Source organism: Papio anubis, chromosome 7, assembly GCF_008728515.1.
Source record: "Papio anubis isolate 15944 chromosome 7, Panubis1.0, whole genome shotgun sequence".
Taxonomy (NCBI): domain Eukaryota; kingdom Metazoa; phylum Chordata; class Mammalia; order Primates; family Cercopithecidae; genus Papio; species Papio anubis.
The window spans coordinates 41,904,160-41,922,247 of record NC_044982.1 but is presented as its reverse complement, the minus strand read 5'-3'; the positions used below and the strand labels follow the sequence as shown (position 1 = coordinate 41,922,247).

General features: G+C 49.3%; 1 protein-coding gene and 1 long non-coding RNA gene across 3 annotated transcripts in view; one reads left to right on the top strand and one right to left on the bottom strand.

The window, feature by feature from the left end:
- Positions 1–1,628: 1,628 nt before the first annotated feature.
- Positions 1,629–3,314, bottom strand: LOC116275707. 2 transcript variants are annotated; one of them, XR_004184884.1, is made up of 3 exons: positions 3,198–3,314; positions 2,625–2,881; positions 1,629–2,386 (listed from the first exon to the last, which is right to left on the bottom strand). It is a non-coding gene; the product is annotated as an uncharacterized LOC116275707 (long non-coding RNA). The 2 variants fall into 2 exon arrangements; XR_004184883.1 differs by lacking the exon at positions 1,629–2,386 and having other exon boundaries at positions 2,624–2,881.
- Positions 3,315–3,441: 127 nt separating this feature from the next.
- The window catches only part of PLEKHG3 (pleckstrin homology and RhoGEF domain containing G3), a 73,185-nt gene continuing 58,538 nt past the window's right edge, over positions 3,442–18,088 (top strand). The window contains 1 exon segment of the mRNA XM_009211735.4: positions 3,442–3,605. Within this exon segment, the coding sequence (XP_009209999.2) occupies positions 3,561–3,605 (45 nt within the window). The 5' untranslated portion in view covers positions 3,442–3,560.

Genomic DNA, 18,088 nt, shown 5'->3' with positions numbered 1-18,088 from the left:
ATCTGCACAGTCAAGGAGACCAACTCCTGAGCAGGTCACCTAAGTAAGGTTTCCCTGTAGCCTCTCCACAGGGCCTGGGGACCTCAGAATCTTGGCACAGGAGGAAGCGTGATGAGTATTCACCCTCTGATGTTGTAGACAAGGAAACTGAGGTCCAAGGAGATTAAGTAAAGTGCACCTTGTCTGCAGGTCCAACATGGGTCTCCTGGCTCTCACACCATTTAGAAATGAGCCATTTTCTCAATAACAAAGGCAAGGCCCTGAGAGATAGTGTAATTGACCAAGCTTCTTTGGAACAAGGATGTGGACTGCACTCCCTTAGGGTCCACCAAATGTCTTAGTAACAGTGGCTTGTGGATGGAAGGTGTTATTAAAGCCCTAGCTGGATGAATAAATCATATGCACCTGTTTCTCAAAGTTGCCCTAGTGAAAGAATCATTTGGGGCACATGTTAAAGATGAAAGTTCTAGTCTGAATACTAGACTAGAATGCGTTTATTCAGGACCCTGATAGAACTGTGTGTGTGTGTGTGTGTGTGTATTTGCAAGCTGTATATATATATACACACACACACACTATATATATATATATATATATATCTCCAGTATATATCCAGGCAGGACCCTGATACACTGTTCTCATTCTTGATCCCGATAATCTCTAACCCATTATCACCTCCCTTTCATGAACTGAAAGTAGTTTCTTTTTAGGTTTAGCTCTATTGCAGGGCTAGATCTGTTGGGATTCTGAGCACACATTTTAACCATGACCTTCCTTGCCTCCTCTAGGGGGCAGAAATGAGCCACTTGTTCATTCTTTGGGGCTGAGCTTTGAGACTTTCTCAGACTTTCATAAGAAAACAAATACCGGAGGAGATCAGAAAGAAAGCAGATCTTATACATGCTTTTCTTACTAGGTTGAAATGCAATTGCAAACTAGACTCCTCTAAGAGACAAAATACTGTTAGGCACTCTCGCATTGAATTCAAGCTGACCCAAGTTCAAATCCAGAATCAAACAAGGGTTTGAAGAATGCCTCCCATCTGTATGATCCTAGCAGGCTATTTAAATTAATGAAGCCTTAGTTTCTTGTTGTATAAAACTCTAATACAGTCAGCTTTCCATATCCACAGTTTCCGCATCTGTGGATTCAGCCAACCACAGATAGAAAATATTGATAAAAACCCAACAAAAACAACAATACAACAAAAATAATACAGATAAAAACAATATAGTATAACAATGGCATTTACATTGTATTAATATTTGACATGATAAGTTATTTAGAGATGATTTAAGTATAGGGAAGATTGGCCAGGCACAGTGTCTCATATCTGTAATAACAGTACTTTGGGAGGCCAAGGCAGGAGGATCACTTGGGGCCCCAGGAGTTTGAGACCAGCCTCATAAACATTAGCGAGACCCTGTCTCTATAAAAACTTAAAAAAAAAAAATTAGCCTGGTGCTGTGGTACACCTGTAGTCTCAGCTACTCAGGAGGCTGAGGCAGAAGGATTGCTTTAGCACAGGAGTTTGAGGCTGCAGTGAGCTATGATCATGACACTGCACTCCAGCCTGAGTGAAGGAGTAAGACTCTATTACAAACAAACAAACAAACAAAAAAGTATATGGAAGGATGTGCCTAGGTTATATGCAAATACTACACCATTTTATTTCAGAAACTCAAGTATCCGTGGATTTTGGTATCCAAGGGGGTCCTGGAGTCAATCCCAGCAAGATACTGAGTGATGACTGTAAATAATACCATCTTAACAGGATGGTTATGAACCTTATATTGCAACTGCTAAAAGAAAAAGTCAGCTGTTATTATTACCTCAACTATTACTGCTGCTCCCTATAAAGGCATGTGATTATTAACTCTGTTAGGAAGGTAGACTCCACTTTTTTAAATAGTTGGCTAAAGTTCTCTAAAGAGACATTCAGTCCACGCTTTTCTGGGTTCTGTACTAGGATGACATTTCACATCCTGGGAGCCGACAATGTGAATAACACAGAGGCTACATTAGATAGAAGGAAACATGTTGGTTTCCTTAATAAATTCGAACTCATATTTCCTGAGATTGGCTCTGGCTGGCAGGAGACTCTCCACATGGGAAAAGTGGTTAGATCTCTTGGTTGTGTTTTGCCCTCCAAGACTCACCTTTCCCTAGAGTTTTCTCCCTTGTCTCACTGGTACCACCAAGGGGTAGGGAAAGCCACATCTCACTCCACCCCACCCTTGGGGGCACTTCCCCTTCACTACCGACATCAGGGAATTTGGCTTTGATTTGATTGAGGGTGGCAGTGAGTTTCTTTACCCAGAGACTTGGGGATTGTCTTCTTTTTAGCTTCACCTGGAATCACTTGCGATGTCGGGATCCTTGTTTCCTAAATTGAGATAGGAAGAGTGATGAGGATAGCAGTGGTTTCCATTTGTTGAGCCCGTCTTCTGCGCAACGGCTCGCTCTCATTCCATCTGTACTACAACCCAGTGAATTTGTCCCCATGATGACTGTCATTGTAAAGATGGGGAAACGGAAGCACGAGGAGGTTAGGTCACTTGCTCAAGGCCTCAGGGGTAGTCAGTGAAAGAGTTTAGGACTAGAACCCAGCAGTCTGAACTCACTTGGCTCTGAATGGAGGTGGATAACCACAGACACCGTCTTCCCACCCCTGGAGACACAGGGAGAGCTTCAGTTCCCTGGGTGTGACCCTTTGCTAAGCCTCATGGTGGGTGAAGAAGGTGTGTACAGCTCCTTGAGGGCAGTCAGCTTGCAAATGTCTGGCATAGGTGAGAAGAGAGACACATTTGAGGTCCTCCCACATCAGACAGAGCCCTGCACCTAAGCACAGGTGCCACTCCCTCTTGTCTTGCCTTTTCACCTCCTTATTTCTTTTTTTTTTTTTTTTTTTGAGACGGAGTCTCGCTCTGTCGCCCAGGCTGGAGTGCAGTGGCCGGATCTCCGCTCACTGCAAGCTCTGCCCCCCGGGTTTACGCCATTCTCCTGCCTCAGCCTCCCGAGTAGCTGGGACTACAGGCGCCCGCCACCTCGCCCGGCTAGTTTTTTTGTATTTTTAGTAGAGACGGGGCTTCACCGTGTTAGCCAGGATGGTCTCGATCTCCTGACCTCGTGATCCGCCCGTCTCGGCCTCCCAAAGTGCTGGGATTACAGGCTTGAGCCACCGCGCCCGGCCTCACCTCCTTATTTCTTTACCACTGTGAGGACAACACTCCACAGGGCATGTGAAGACACAAACACAGCCCCCGCCCTGGGGCCTCAGAATTTGCCACCATCACTGGGAGTTGAGGAAATTGCAGTGTTGAGGTTTCTTGCTTCTTCCTCACTGAGAGAGAAAAACCCCAACTGTCAACAAACCTCAAACCCATCGATCAAATGATGCCTGAGGGCGGGAGCTGGGCAGCAGGGTGTATCTGTGGCGAATGAGATCACGAGAGGGCCTGGGCACAGAGAACAAGGTGGCAGAAGACAGAGGATGAGAAGAGAGGAGGAAGATTGTGCAGAAGGGGAGGAGTGTGCGGAAGAGGGGGAGGCCCTTGTGCATGGATTCCCTGGGGAAGCAGGCTGCCAGGGCAGAGGGCCAACAGGTGAGGAGGAGAGGAGGGGGCTATAAGTGGGGAGGGATCTGAAGAAAGAGTTTCTGTGTCCTAGGGAGGGGAGGGTGGAAAAGAGAGAAATAACCCAAAGAAAGCAAGCATTGCAGAGAACCAATAAGATTAGAATGTCAACAATCCAGACCCAAGACCCCGGGGACTGTTGTCACACAAAGGTCTGGTGGTGGGGCTGGGGCAGCTGGGAAGGTTGCTGCTGGTTCCAGTTTTGTCCATATAAAGCAATTCGCAGAGAAGGCTGAGTGGAGGAGAAGGAAGCTGAGGTAGTCAAGGAAATACGTTTAAAAGTTTAGCACAAGCTGCCGGGCGCGGTGGCTCAAACCTGTAATCCCAGCACTTTGGGAGGCCGAGATGGGCAGATCACGAGGTCAGGAGATTGAGACCATCCTGGCTAACACAGTGAAACCTTGTCCCCACTAAAAATACAAAAAATTAGCCAGGTATGGTGGCAGGCACCTGTAGTCCTAGTTACTCAGGAGGCTGAGGCAGGAGAATGGCGTGAACCCGGGAGGCAGAGCTTGCAGTGAGCCGAGATTGCACCACTGCACTCCAGCCTGGGCGACAGAGCGAGACTCTGTCTCCAAAAAAAAATAAAAAAAGTTTAGCACAAGCTGGGTGCGGTGGCTCATGCCTGCAATCCGAGCATTTTGAGAGGCTGATGTGGGTGGATTTCTTGAGCCTAGGAGTTCAAGACCAGCCTGGGCAACATGACAAAACTCTGCCTCTATAAAAATACAGAATGTTAACTGGGTGTGGCGGTGCACGCCTGTGGTCCCAGCTACTTGGGAGGCTGAGGTGGGAGGATCACATGAACCTGGGAAGTCAAGGTTGCAGTGAGCTGAAATTGTGCCACTGCCCTCCAGCCTGGGCAACAGGAGTGAGACCTTGTCTCAAAAAAAAAAAGCTACATTTTACGTGATTTTATTCCTATAAAATTCTGGAAAAGGCCAAATTACTGAGATGGACATCAGATCGGTGAGGGGGTAAGGGGAGCATGATTAACTGCACAAGGGTATGAAGAACTTTTTCAGGGTGATGGAACTGTTCTTATCTTAACTGAGGTGATAGTTACACAACTGTACACATTTGCCAAAACTCATTTCAGACAGAGTTTTGCTCTTGTTGCCCAAGCTGGCATGCAATGTTGCGATCTCAGCTCACCGCAACCTCCGCCTCTCAGGTTCAAGCGATTCTCCTGCCTCAGCCCCCTGAGTGGCTGGAATTACAGGCATGTGCCACCACGCCCAGCTAATTTTGTGTTTTTAGTAGAGACAGGGTTTCTCCATGTTGGTCAGGCTAGTCTTGAACTCCCGACCTCAGGTGATCCACCCACCTCGGCCTCCCAAAGTGCTGGGATTACAGGCATGAGTCACCATGCCCAGCTTGAAAGTTACATTTTAAGGGTGAATTTTACTGTATGTAAATTATATTTCATAAACCTGACTTAAACATAAAGATTCTGCCAGGCGCGGTGGCTCACAACTGTAATCCTAGTACTTTGGAAGGCTGAAGTGGGCAGATCACAAGGTCAAGAGATCGAGACCATCCTGGCCAACATGGTGAAACCCTGTCTCTACTAAAAATACAAAAATTAGCTGGGCGTGGTGGCACGCACCTGTAATCCCAGCTACTCGGGAGGCTGAGGCAGGAGAATCGCTTGAACCTGGGAGGTGGAGGTTGCAGTGAGCCAAGATTGCGCCACTGCACTCCAGCCTGGTGACAGAGCAAGACTCTATCTCAAGCACAACAAAAATAAAAATAAAAGAAATAAAAATTAGACAGGTGTCAGAATTACATACTGTAACTCAGCTATGTAAGAAAAGAGAATAAGTGCCCCCTTATTCTCTAGAACTGAGATAAACTTCACAATTCTCATTCCCATTAATATTAGGTGGGAGAACTTACACTTGACAATTAAGGAAAACCAGGCTCTTCCACCATAAATTAGTTTTATTAAGTTAGTTCAGCCTCGCTTGGATAAAATTTCAGCCAAATCCCTGCCTGGACTGTCACCTCCTCTCTGGGTGTGTCCGCTTCCTGCCTCTCCTGCTCCCAGCCCCACCCTGTGGATAACTCTGGGTGCGGGGGCCTGTGCTGCCCTCTTTACATCTGCTGACGTCCACAGTCAGGGTCTGGCTGGGGGGACCTGTGGTTAACCCGGCTTGTGGGTCCTGTGCCAGCTCTGCTGGTCCTGTAGATACAAACCGGAGCCCCTCCCATGTCCCCAGTGCTTTCCATTTACCTCCTGGCTTCAGCCTGAGGCAGGTCCACAGGCTCTCAGCTCGCATCGCCTGTGCATTCCCTAGGGCCTCCTAGGGACTTCTGGATTTCTCCTGGCCGCACTCAAGCCAAGGGGAATTGAGGTGGGGCAGTGTGAAAGGGGTGGAACACCTAAGGTCCCTCTTCCAGATTCAACACACCATGAAGTTGTCTCTACTTTGCTGGAGCCACTCCAGGTAGACATAAGGACATGCTGGAAGCGGACTGACTGCTCCAGGGCTGCAATCAAAAAGTGGGCACGGCCGGGTGCAGTGGCTCATGCCTGTAATCCCAGCACTTTGGGAGGCTGAGGCGGGTGGATCACTTGAGGCCAGGAGTTTGAGACTATCCTGGCCAACATGGTGAAACCCTGTCTCTACTAAAAATACAAAAAGTAGCTGGGGCGTGATGGCACACACCTGTAATCCCAGCTACTCAGGAGGCTGAGGCAGAATTGCTTGAACCTGGGAGGCAGAGGTTGCGGTGAGCCAAGATCATACCACTGCACTTCAGCCCGGGTGACAGAGTGAGACTCCGTCTCAAAAAAAAAAAAAAAAGTGGGGCACACATGTTTTTTGTTTGTTTGTTGTTGTTGTTTTTTGTTTGTTTGTTTGTTTTTTGGAGGGACAGGGTCTCGCTCTATTACCCAGTCTGGAGTGCAGTGGCACAATCATGGCTCACTGCAGCCTCAACTTTCTGGGCTCAAGTAATCCTCCAGGCTCAGCCTCCCAAGTAGCTGAGACTACAGGTATGAGCCACCACACCAAGCTAATTTTTTTATTTCTAGTAGAGATGAGGTCTCACTATGTTGCCTAGACTAGTCTTGAACTCCTAGGCTCAAGTAATCCTCTACCTTGGCCTCCCAAAGTGCTGGGATTACAGGCCTGAGCCACCACATCTAGTAACATATGTCATCTTTGTCTCTGACATGCTCTTAACCTCTGTGGAGTTTTCCTACTGTTGTACCTGCCACCAACAAGGTTTGACAAGGGTGAGAGAGCACTGGCATCTGATCTCCATCCCCAATCACCCCCTTCAAGCTCCAGAGGGTTCACACTTCCTCTTTCTGTTTTTCAGGGACTTCCTTTCCATCATATTTTCCTTCTTCCCTGCCCTGTGGATTTTTCTAGATGGTATCTACCTTTCTCCTTCCCTAGGACCACAAGCCCTGTGGTGCAATGAGAACATATGGCTTACTGATAATGAAAATGGTTTTGAAAGTGGTTCAAAACAGTATCTCCATTACTGTAAGGTTTTCAGAATAAGATAGTCATGTTTTTGTTTTGCCTTTTTTTTTTCCTTGAGACAGGGTCTCGCTCTGTCGCCCAGGCTGGAATGCAATGGTGCAATCATGGCTCACTTAGCCTCAACCGCCTGGGCTCAGATAATCCTTCCACCTCAGCCTCCTGAGTAGCTGGGACTACAGGCATGTGCCACCATGCCAGGCTAATTTTTCTATTTTTTTGTAGAGATGGGGTTTCACCATGTTGCCCAGGCTGGTGTCCAACCCCTGGGCTCAAACAATCCTCCCACCTCGGACTCTTGAAGTGCTGGGATTACAGGTGTGATCCACCACACCTAGTCAAGGTAATCATTTCTAAATGCCCTTTAAAATAATACAAGTTTTCTAAACTAGAGGAATTTCATCCATTCAGACATACAACACACATTTGATTATCTTTTCCCCCAAGCCTGTTCTTCCTTCTGGTTTCTAATCCACCCAGGCACCACTGTCAGAAATTGGGACCCCTTGTTTTATTTGACTTCTGTCCCCACTCTGTCACTCTACATTCTTCCTCTTTAAATGAGAACAATTTTTACCTCTGCCTTCTCTCCCATGCCCGGTGCTGCTGCCTTAGTGGAGGCCCTCAGTCTTTCTGGCTTTTGGAATGATTTTCTGATTGACCCCAGAAGTTGCCACTGCTCATCCTTCTTGCCACTGGTGTGGTTTCCAAACCTGTCAGACTGCCGATCCTCTGCTTAAAATCCTCTGTAGGTCCCTGTGCTGGTGTTATGTGGCCCCTGCCTATCTCTGAAGACTCAATTTCTTTTCTTTTACATGCAGCCTCTGCCCCAGCCACACCACATGACTTGCAGGGGCCTGGTGTGCTGCGCTGGTTCACAGCTCTGTGCCTTTGTGCATGCTGTTCCTCCTGCTCCAATGTCCCTCATCATCTTCTTATCATTTGACATTCAGCACAAAGATCTCCTTCTCCCTGGAGCCTTTCTGATCTCTCCCAGCAAGAATGCTGTGCTTTGGGTCAGCACGGTCCCAGCTTGCCCCCATTAGGGTGCTTGTCACGCGGAATTGTGTCACAGTGCTAGGCTGTGAGCTCTTTGGAGCCAGCAATAGGCACTAGTAACCTCAGTTTCCCCAGCATTTAGCACAATGCCTGACTCAAGCCAGCCCAGTGAATGAATAATGACAAGCACTAGCCCTGGAACTAGTCAAGATCTTGAAGGTAACTGGGTTCCAATTTTCCAGAGAGTCTCAGAGAAGTTAAGTGACTCACTCCACCTCACACAGCTAATTGGTGACAAAACTAGACCTGGGCTGGGCATGGTGGCTCACGCCTGTAACCCCAGCACTTTGGGACGTCAAGGTGGGCAGATCACCAGAGTTCAGGAGTTTGAGACCAGCCTGGCCAACATGGTGAAACCCCATCTCTACTAAAAATATAAGAATTAGCCAGGCGTGGTGGCAGGTGCCTGTAGTCCCAGCTACTTGGGAGGCTGAGGCTGGAAAATCGCTTGAACCCTGGAGGTGGAGGTCGCAGTGGACTGAGATCGCACCAATGCTCTCCAGCCTGGGCAACAGAATGAGACTCTGTTTCAAAACAAACAGGCCAGGCACGGTGGCTCATGCCTGTAATCCCAGCACTTTGGGAGGCTGAGGTGGGTGGACCACCTGAGGTTGTAAGTTCGCGACCAGATTGACCAACATGGAGAAACCCCGTCTCTACTAACAGTACAAAATTAGTCAGGCATGGTGGCGCATGCCTGTAATCCCAGCTACTCGGGAGACTGAGGCAGGAGAATCACTTGAACCCGGGAGGCGGAGGTTGTGGTGAGCCGAGATTGTGCCATTGCACTCCAGCCTGGGCAACAAGAGCAAAACTCCATCTCAAAAAAACCCAAAACAAACAAACATACAAACACACACACACACACACACACACACACACACACACACACACACACACACAAACTAGACCTGGTCCTTTGACTCGAAGTGCAGAGCTCTTTCTACCACTCTGACCTCTAGACACAAGAGACGGATGAGGTAGGGAGGGGGAGTGGTGGGGACCCAGGCTGTGGGCAGGGGACGATGAGAAGACACCAGAGGCAGAAACGTAACTCGGAGCTGATTGAACTTATTCTCAAGCTGGAAAATGGGTCAACACTACAAAGGATTCTTTTTGTCAAACGCTGTTCCTCTCACCTGTGCCATTGGGATGATGCGCTCTATGTCAACAGGAGCAGCTGACACCTGAAGTTACAATAACAATGGCGTGGAATCCATTTCAATAAAAGCCTCGCTTCTTTTCACTGCGATTTGTTTGAGGCCCAGACAATTCATCTAGCCTGATTACACGAGTATTCTCACAGAGATTTCATTGCTTTGTTTCCTTTTCTTTTCTTTTCTCTTTTCTTTTCTTTTCTTTCTCTCTCTCTTTTTTTTTTTGGACAGAGTCCCACTTTGTCACCCAGACTGGAGTGCAGTGGTGTGATCTAGGCTGACCACAACCTCCACCTCCCAGGTTCAAGCAATTCTCATGCCTCAGCCTCCCGAGCAGCCAGGACTACAGGCACATGCCGCCATGCCTAGCTACTTTTTGTATTTTTAGTAGAGATGGGGTTTCGCTATGTTGGCCAGGCTGGTCTTGAACTCCTGACCTCAGGGGATCTACCCACTTTGGCCTCCCAAAGTGTTGGGATTACAGGCATGAGCCGCCGCACCTGGCCGCTTTGTTTCTTTAAAAACAAAATTTGTATGTTGTGACTTTAAAAGTAGCTGTGCTAAATACATCCTCATCTCATTCCCTCCTGGAGACTCAGTGTGGGGTGGCTGAAAGAGCACTGGGGTCACACGGACCCAGGGCTGAATCTTGGCTCTGCAACTGGCTAACGGCACTTACGACTAGGGAGAGCAAGTCATTTAACTGCGCCGAGCCTGAGCTTTGCTTCTGTAAGAATGGAGGTCGTGATAGTCTTCCCGGCAGTTGTTCTGGGAATGAAGATGGGCCCTAGAGAAGCAGCCAGCAGAGCGGGAAAAGCCTGGTTCTGGAGCCAGAGCACCTGGGCACCTGGACTTGAATTCTTGTTCCACTCCTTGCCAGATATGTGACCTCAGACAGGTTACAAACCCTCTCTGTGTGGTAGCTTCCTTCACTTGTGTGTGTGGTACTTGGACAATGCCTGGCACATAGTCAACATCACCTTAGTGTAAGCTGGAGAAAACACAGAACATGGTACCAGGCACTAAACACACACAAGTTCCTTTCTTCTTCCCCTCCCAGAGGAGCCCAATTCTGTGCCTCCCTCTGGTGGATACACAGGATCTTAGCCTAGGCTCTTCAGCCTAACCCTGTAGCAATTTATGATACATCTGAAGAAACCAGGTCCTCCCTTTTCTCTGTACAGCCAATGACAAGTAAACTCTCGCTTGTCACTGGAGTCACCACGTTTTCACTCTCTCTGGCCCCTTAAATGGAGCCATAGTCCTAGCAGGCCTGTGCTTATACCTCCAGCCCTCATGCTTATATCCCAGGAATCATGAGTGAAAGCCCAGCCCAGGCACAGGGCAGCGTGATCTCCTGCCCGGCTTGACTCACAGTGCTTTGTTCAGCTCTGTGGCCTGGGCCCTGGCTCCCGAAGCCTCCCTGGGGCCTGTTTGGACCTGTTCTTTCTCAGGTTCATTAGTCCCAGCTCACTAGCTAGACTCAACTCTGCGTGCCAGCCCTGGTCACTTTCCCCATTCTGACACGCCCCATGCTCTCAGAGGCCCCAGCCCCCAGCCCCCAGCCCTGGAACTGGTAGAGGGAGGCAGCCTGAGACAGGGGCCAGGGCCCAGACTCTGAATCTAGAAAAGGAGCCAGAGTCTTGTGATGCTGAAAACCAAGACAGCAAAGATCTGTGGGTCCTGCTTCTGTTTCTTATAGAAACCCCTCTGGCTATAGCAGTTCCAGGCCCAGAATCTGGATCCCAGAAATAAATGAGACATTAGAACTCATCTGGGCTGGCTCTTCCCTTATCTGAAGCAAGTGGCCTCATTGTAGCATCCCAGGCAGGGTGTCCTCCAGGCCCTGAGTGAAGCGCCCCGCAATACAGAACTCACTGCCTTTCCACCCCGCCCACACCATGGCTATACCCATGTCTAGAAATTCGGCTTCTGGAACTCTGACCCAGTGCTCCTAGCTGAGGCAGGAGGATTACTTGAGCCCAGGAGTTTGAGATCAGCATGGGCAACCCAGTGAAATCCTGTCTCTCTCTCGTTTTTTTTTTTTGAGACAGGGTGTCACTCTGCCACCCGGGCTAGGGTGCAGTGGCCCAATCACTGCTCACTGCAACCTCCCCTTCCTGGGCTCAAGTGGTCCTACCGCCTCAGCGCTTTCGAGCAGCTGGGACCACAGGCATGCACCACTATGCTCAGCTAATTTTTGTATTATTTAGTAGAGATGGGGTTTTGTCATGTTGCCCAGGCTGATCTTGAACTCCTGGGCTCAAGCGATCTGCCTGCCTTGGCCTCCCAACGTGCTGGAATTACAGGTGTGAGCCTCCATGCCCGGCCAGGAACTGGATTTTTTAATTTAAAAATTTGTAATTGAGTAACATGTAAATTTAAATTGCCACATGCGTAAAGTACTATCTTGAGTAGAAAAAAAGCCAGCACAGTGGCTCATGCCCGTAATCCCAGCACTTTGTGAGAGTGAGGCAGGAGGATCACTTCAGCTCAGGAGTTTGAGACAAGCCAGGGCAGCGTAGTGAGACCCTACATCCACCAAAAAATAGGAGAAATTAGTCGGGCATGGTGGCACGCGCCTGTAGTCCCAGCTATTCAGGAGGCTGAGGTGGGAGGATCACTTAAGCTGGGGAAGTCGAGGCTGCAGTGGGCCATGATCTCGCCTGGACTCCAGCCTGGATGACAGAGTGAGACTCTCAAAATAAATAAATAAATAAAAATAAAGAATAAATTACTAAATGTGGCTAGTGGCTGCCATATTAGACACCACAGGTCTGGAAGGCAGGCAAGGCTCAAATGGACACACCCTGTTGGCTCTGCTGACTTCATCCCAAGAGGAAGAGGGCAGCTCGGGGAGGATCAGAGTGGGGCTCCCAGGGCCTAAGGAAGATACTAGAGAGGGAAATGAGCTGGTCTCAGAAGGACATCGCCATATAAGGCTTTGTTCCTGGCGGGAGGAGCCCTCCAGATGTCTGAGGAGAGAGAAGCTGAGGGCCAGGGGCAGGGGGAGGGGAAATGATTTAAGGGCACCCCCAAACAAGTCCTCCTGAGATTTTTTTTTTTTTGATACAGCGTCTCGCTCTGTTGCCCAGGCTGGAGTGCAATGGCATGACCTCCTGAGATTTTTACAGGAACCTGTTTCACATAAGAGGTCTGCTTTGGTAGTTCAGGCCTACAAGGACTGTGGGTCTTGGCAGAGAGAGGAGGCACTGTTATTTTTTCTTCTGAGGCCATGTGAACGGGGCAGGCCGTGTGCATAGTTTCCATGGCATAATCTGACTATAAAGCCCTGTGTGTCTGTGGGGGAGGGACAAGGAGAGGCCCTCAGCCCAGCCTCAGTCAGAGCTGGGCATGGGCCCAGGAGGCACATTCCCTCCCAATTCCTGCAAGGTCCTGAGCCGTGGGCAGGGCAGGGCTAGTCGGAGCTCTGGAAGCTCATTTGGTTGCTGACTGGGGTGAGGGTGTTGGCTTTTCTAGATGCCTGGACATGAGATAAAGGAAAGGTAATCTCCCAAGAACTGGGCCAGGCTGAGGCTCAGGCAGAACACAGGATGTGAATTCACTGGGAGGCACAGCAAAGGCAGGCGAACGAAGGCCTTCTTGTCTGCATCTGGCTACTGCCTCCCACCTGCAAAACAGAAGCTACCGCCAGGCTGGCTGGTGCCCAGCCCTGAGGAGGAAACTGAACAGGATCATTCGCCTAGAGTGATTGTCAGCGGGTTCACCAAACCCCTTTCTCTGCTGGAGAAAGGATGCCTCTAAAGAAAGGAGGCCACTCTGCTAGCCTCCCCAAAGCTGCACTTCTTGGACAGAAGTCAGGGATGAAGAGCATGGGCTAGTATTTATTAGGCATCTACTAGGTACCAGGCTCTGTGCTAAACATTTTGCTTTTCTAATTTATTTGGAACAATGTAGATTAATAATCACTACGACAGCTAATATTTCTTGAGTGCCTACCAGGGATCAGACATCAATTCCTTCAATCCTCTATGGGTTGAGGGAAACTATGCCTTATCTGCAATTCTGCTGTAAATCACCCAGCCAGTGAATGCCCCAGTGGGGATTTGAACTACACACCCTCTCTGCATAACCACTGATTTTCCTGACAAATCCTGGCTGTAGATTCTGTGACGCTCTATTCCAGGGTCTTTGAAAAGGTTCCACCACTCCAAATTACCCAGTTTGTCTCAAAGCCCCCACCCTGGCCTGCTTCCTGTTTCTGCTCTGGCTCCTTGGGGCCTCTAAGGCTGGAGTCTCAAAGGGGCTCTGTCCCTGGAGGGTGGCTGTCCCTTCGACTGCTCTGGGTTTGTTGTGACGTACTGTTCGGCAGCCCTGGGCCGCAGAGGTTGCCCAAGACAATCATGCTTTTCTGAGAGGCAGGCTGTGCTGCGAGTCTCAGGCCGCAGCCGCACACACAATGCCCTCTGTCTCCGTTGGGGCAGAAAGGCGTATTATTGCGGGTCGGGTGACTCTGGCTCCACTGGCCGTGATGTTTGTGGTCTGCACATCTCCCATGAGGCACCTCCCCACGATGGCGGGCATGGCTAGGGGCTGGGCAGGGAGGGGGCACAGGGGCACTCAGGGCCTGGGTGTCCCTTCCCCTGGAGGTTCCTGCCTCACTTCCCCTATCAGACCTGTCCCTCACCCTCCATCCCCACTTGTAGGTCCTTCCCCTGGGTCCCAGGTCTCCCTCTCATGAGACTTTTGAATGCTAGAATTTATTTATTTACTTGTGACAAGGTCTCACTCTATTGCCCAGGTTGGAGGGTAGTGGCATGATCTCAGCTCACTGCAACCTCTGTCTCCTGGGTTCAAGCGATTCTTGTGCCTCAGCCTCCCCAGTAGCTGGGACTACAGGCATGTGTCACCACACTCAGCTAATTTTTGTATTTTTAGTAGAGACGGGGTTTCACCATGTTGGCCAGGCTGGTCTCAAACTCCTGACCTCAAGTGATCCGCCTGTGTTGGCCTCCCAAAGTGCTTGGATTACAGGCGTGAGCCACCGCGCCCAGCCTAGAATTTAAATTCCTCTGGGAAAGCACACAGCACCATGCCTGGCACAGTGTGCCCTCCACGACATGGCTTTCTCTTCTGTTTTCCTCTTTCGGTTTCTCATGTTTGGACTTTGTGCAGGTTGGAGATAATTGTGTCATCAGGAATTTTGACAGAGACCCTGAAAACAGCTGTGTTCTTAATAACAATAACAGCCACAGTTTACTAAGCCCTTAGCATGTGGCTGGCAGTGGGCCAAACCCATGGAATCCTCACAACAGGCCTGGGAGGGCGATGCTCTCTCCCCAGTCCCACTTTAAGAAAAAGAGGCTCCTAGAACTTGAGTGACTTACCCAGGGCAGTGACACTGGGTGGTGGAGCTGGATTCAGACTCAGTTCCACGTTCTTGACTGGCGTGCTATCATGCCTGCGTTACTTTCTCAGGGACATCCTAACAAGGCACCAACACTGGGTGGCTTAGAACATTTACTGTCCCATAGTACGGGAGGCTTGAAGTCTGAGATCAAGGTGTTGGCAGGGTTAGTTCCTTCCGAGCGCTGTGAGGGAGAATCTGATCCAGGCTGCGGGTGCACATTCACACATGCTTTATTTCACATGGCCACACACATACATGTTTACACACAGTCATACACATGTGCTCACACAACCACACATCCATGCTCTGCCCCAGTTTCGGGCGCTTGCTGCCCATCTTTGCTGCTCCGTGGCTTGCAGATGCATCACCCCATATCTGCCCTTATCTTCATAAGGTGTCCTCTCCTTGTTTGTGTCTCTAAGTCTAAATTTGCCCCTAAAATTAGGACATCAATCGTACTGGATCAGGGCCCAACCTAACAACTCCATTTTAACTTGATCATCAGCAAAGACCATGTTTTCAAATAAAGTCACACTCACAGGTACTGGGAATTAGAACTTCAGTATCTTTTGTGGGGATGTAATTCAACCCACAACAGGGACCTTCCCTGCTTTGTACCTGTGTGGCTTGGGCTTTCTTAGGAGCATTAAGAGGAAGTGCTGCGGCTGGGCGCAGTGGCTAATGCTTGTAATCCCAGCACTTTGGGAGGTTGAGGAGGGTGGATCACGAGGTCAGGAGTTCGAGACCAGCCTGGCCAACATAGTGAAACCCCGTCTCCACTAAAAATACAAACATTAGCCGAGGGTGGTGGCAGGTACCTGTAATCCCAGCTACTCAGGAGGTGGAGGTAGGAGAATTGCTTGAACCCGGGAGGCGGAGGTTGCAGTGAGCTAAGATCGAGCCACTGCACTCTAGCCTGGGCGAGAGAGCAAGACTCTGTCTCAAAGAAAAAAAAAAAAAAAAAGAAGTGGTGCTACCCTCAGCTCCAAGGGCAAGATAGGCCCCTTTCCAGGATCCCTTACACTTGTTCACACAGTACACACACACACACACACACACACACACACACACTCATGTGCACTCACACACAGAGGTTCAGCAGCCTGGCAAGGACATCAATGCTCAGGACAGACGCTGAACTGCCACATTAACGTCTGCATTCCATGGAGACAGTGGAACATCTGGCCATCGTGAGGTATGGAGGGTGCCAGGTGCTCCAGCAGGATGAAGAGGAAACTCCCAGCAGCGTAGACACTTGCCTTCCCAGCACAGCAGTTTGCACAAGACCACACCAAATCCACTCTTAAAATATTCTCCATGTCCCCTCCAATCCCCATACCTTCCCTGGATGCCTGCCCACTCCACCATCCCTTCCCTAGGCCTGGGCCCTCCCAGCTTTCTGAGGTGGGAGAGGCTGGGGGCTGTGTCTCTGTAGCTCTAGCGTTTGCTCAGGAATGGAGCATGCAGCGAGGAGGGAAGCAGCTTGCCAGTGAGATGCAGACACTTCCAACTCCACCTCCAGCTGCACCAAGTCAGCTTCCATGGTTAATGACTGCTCCTGCTGGGGCTCACCGGACCGGCCCCTTCTCTCTGATGTGGGTGGGGCCAGGAAAAGCCTCCTCCGGGGGTAGCAATGCCACTCCTGGGCTCTGGCCCTGGTGGGTACTGGCCCTGAGGACTTCAGACCCAGGCATGGTGGTGCTCTTCCAGCGACCAGCACCTTAGGCCTTCTCTCCAAGCTCCAGGCCCAGCTGCACCCCAGCCTCCTCTCCTCCCCTTGCTCCTGCTCCCACGGCTTTTTGTCTCCTCAGGGGCTCCTCCACCTCTATGATTGGTTTCTTCCAGACCAGGCCTCCCAAGCCTCAGGGGCACATCTGCACATGCTTTATTTCACATGGTCTCACACATACATGTTCACACACATTCATACACATGTTCCTTACACAACCACACATACATGTTCATACATACCCACACACACTTTTCACAGTCATACAGTGTTGATACACTCACATGTGTGCTTTACATAGTTACACACTCATTCACACACATGCTCTATAGTCTGACACATGCATATTCACACACACGTGCATTATACAGTCACACACTGCATATAGTCACATTATACAGTCACATGTTCACACACCTCACACAGGCCTACATTCTCACACATATGCACACATGCACTTAGGTACTTACCTTATTTCTCTAAGTCTGCTTTCTTAGTTGGAACATGAGGATAATTTATTTTCCCATAGCCATTTCATAGAGTTGCTAAACTGAAAAAGAGATTTGAAAGATATCGACTGGCATAAATGAGGCATTTGTTATTATTTATTTCAAAATTCAATTTTATTTACATTTAAAAATACGGCTGGGTGTGGTGGCTCACGCCTACAATCCCAGCACTTTGGGTGGCTGAGGTGAGTGGATCACCTGAGGTCAGGAGTTTGAGACCAGCCTGGCCAACATGGTGAAAGCCTGTCTCTACTAAAAATACAATCAGCTAGGCATGGTGGTGCCCACCTGTATCCCAGCTACTCCGGGGCTGAGACAGGAGAATCGCTTGAACTCGGGAGGCAGAGGTTGCAGTGAGCCGAGATCAGACCACTGCACTCCAGCTTGGGTGACAGAGTAAGACTCCGTCTCAAAAAAATAAAAAATCAATCAGTCAATCAATCACACAGTCACATGATTCAAAATTCAAAAGGTAGGGTCAGGCGTGGTGGCATGTGCCTGTAGTCCCAGCTACTCAGGAGGCTGAGGTGGGAGGATTGCTTGAGCCCAGGAGTCTGAGGCTGCAGTGAGCTATGACAGCAACACTGCACTCCAGCCTGGGTGGCAGAGCAAGACGCCGTCTCAAAAAAAAAAAAAAAAAAAAAAAAAGTAGAAAAGTGAAGTTTCCCTACTACGTGTCTCCAAATCACGTGGTTTTCTTCCCCACAATTAGTGTTACCAACTTCTTCTATTTCTATCAGGAGAGAATTTTACATGTACAAATAACTACATATGTATGTACTCTTCTTCCTTTTTTTGTTTTTTCACAAATGTACACAACATACTGTGTGTGCCTTACTTTTCTCACTTAACAGTACATCTTGGCTGGGCATGGTGGCTCATGCCTGTAATCCCAGCACTTTGGGAGGCTGAGGCAGGTGGATCACTTGAGGCAAGGCGTTTGAGACGAGCCTGGTCAACACGGTGAAACCCCGTCTCTACTAAAAAATAAAAAAATTAACTAGGCATGGTGGTACGTGCCTGTAATCCCAGCTATTCAGGTGGCTGAAGCATGAGAATCGCTTTAACCCAGAAGGTGGAGGTTGCAGTGGGCTGAGATCATGCCACTGCACTCCAGCCTGGGCAACAGAG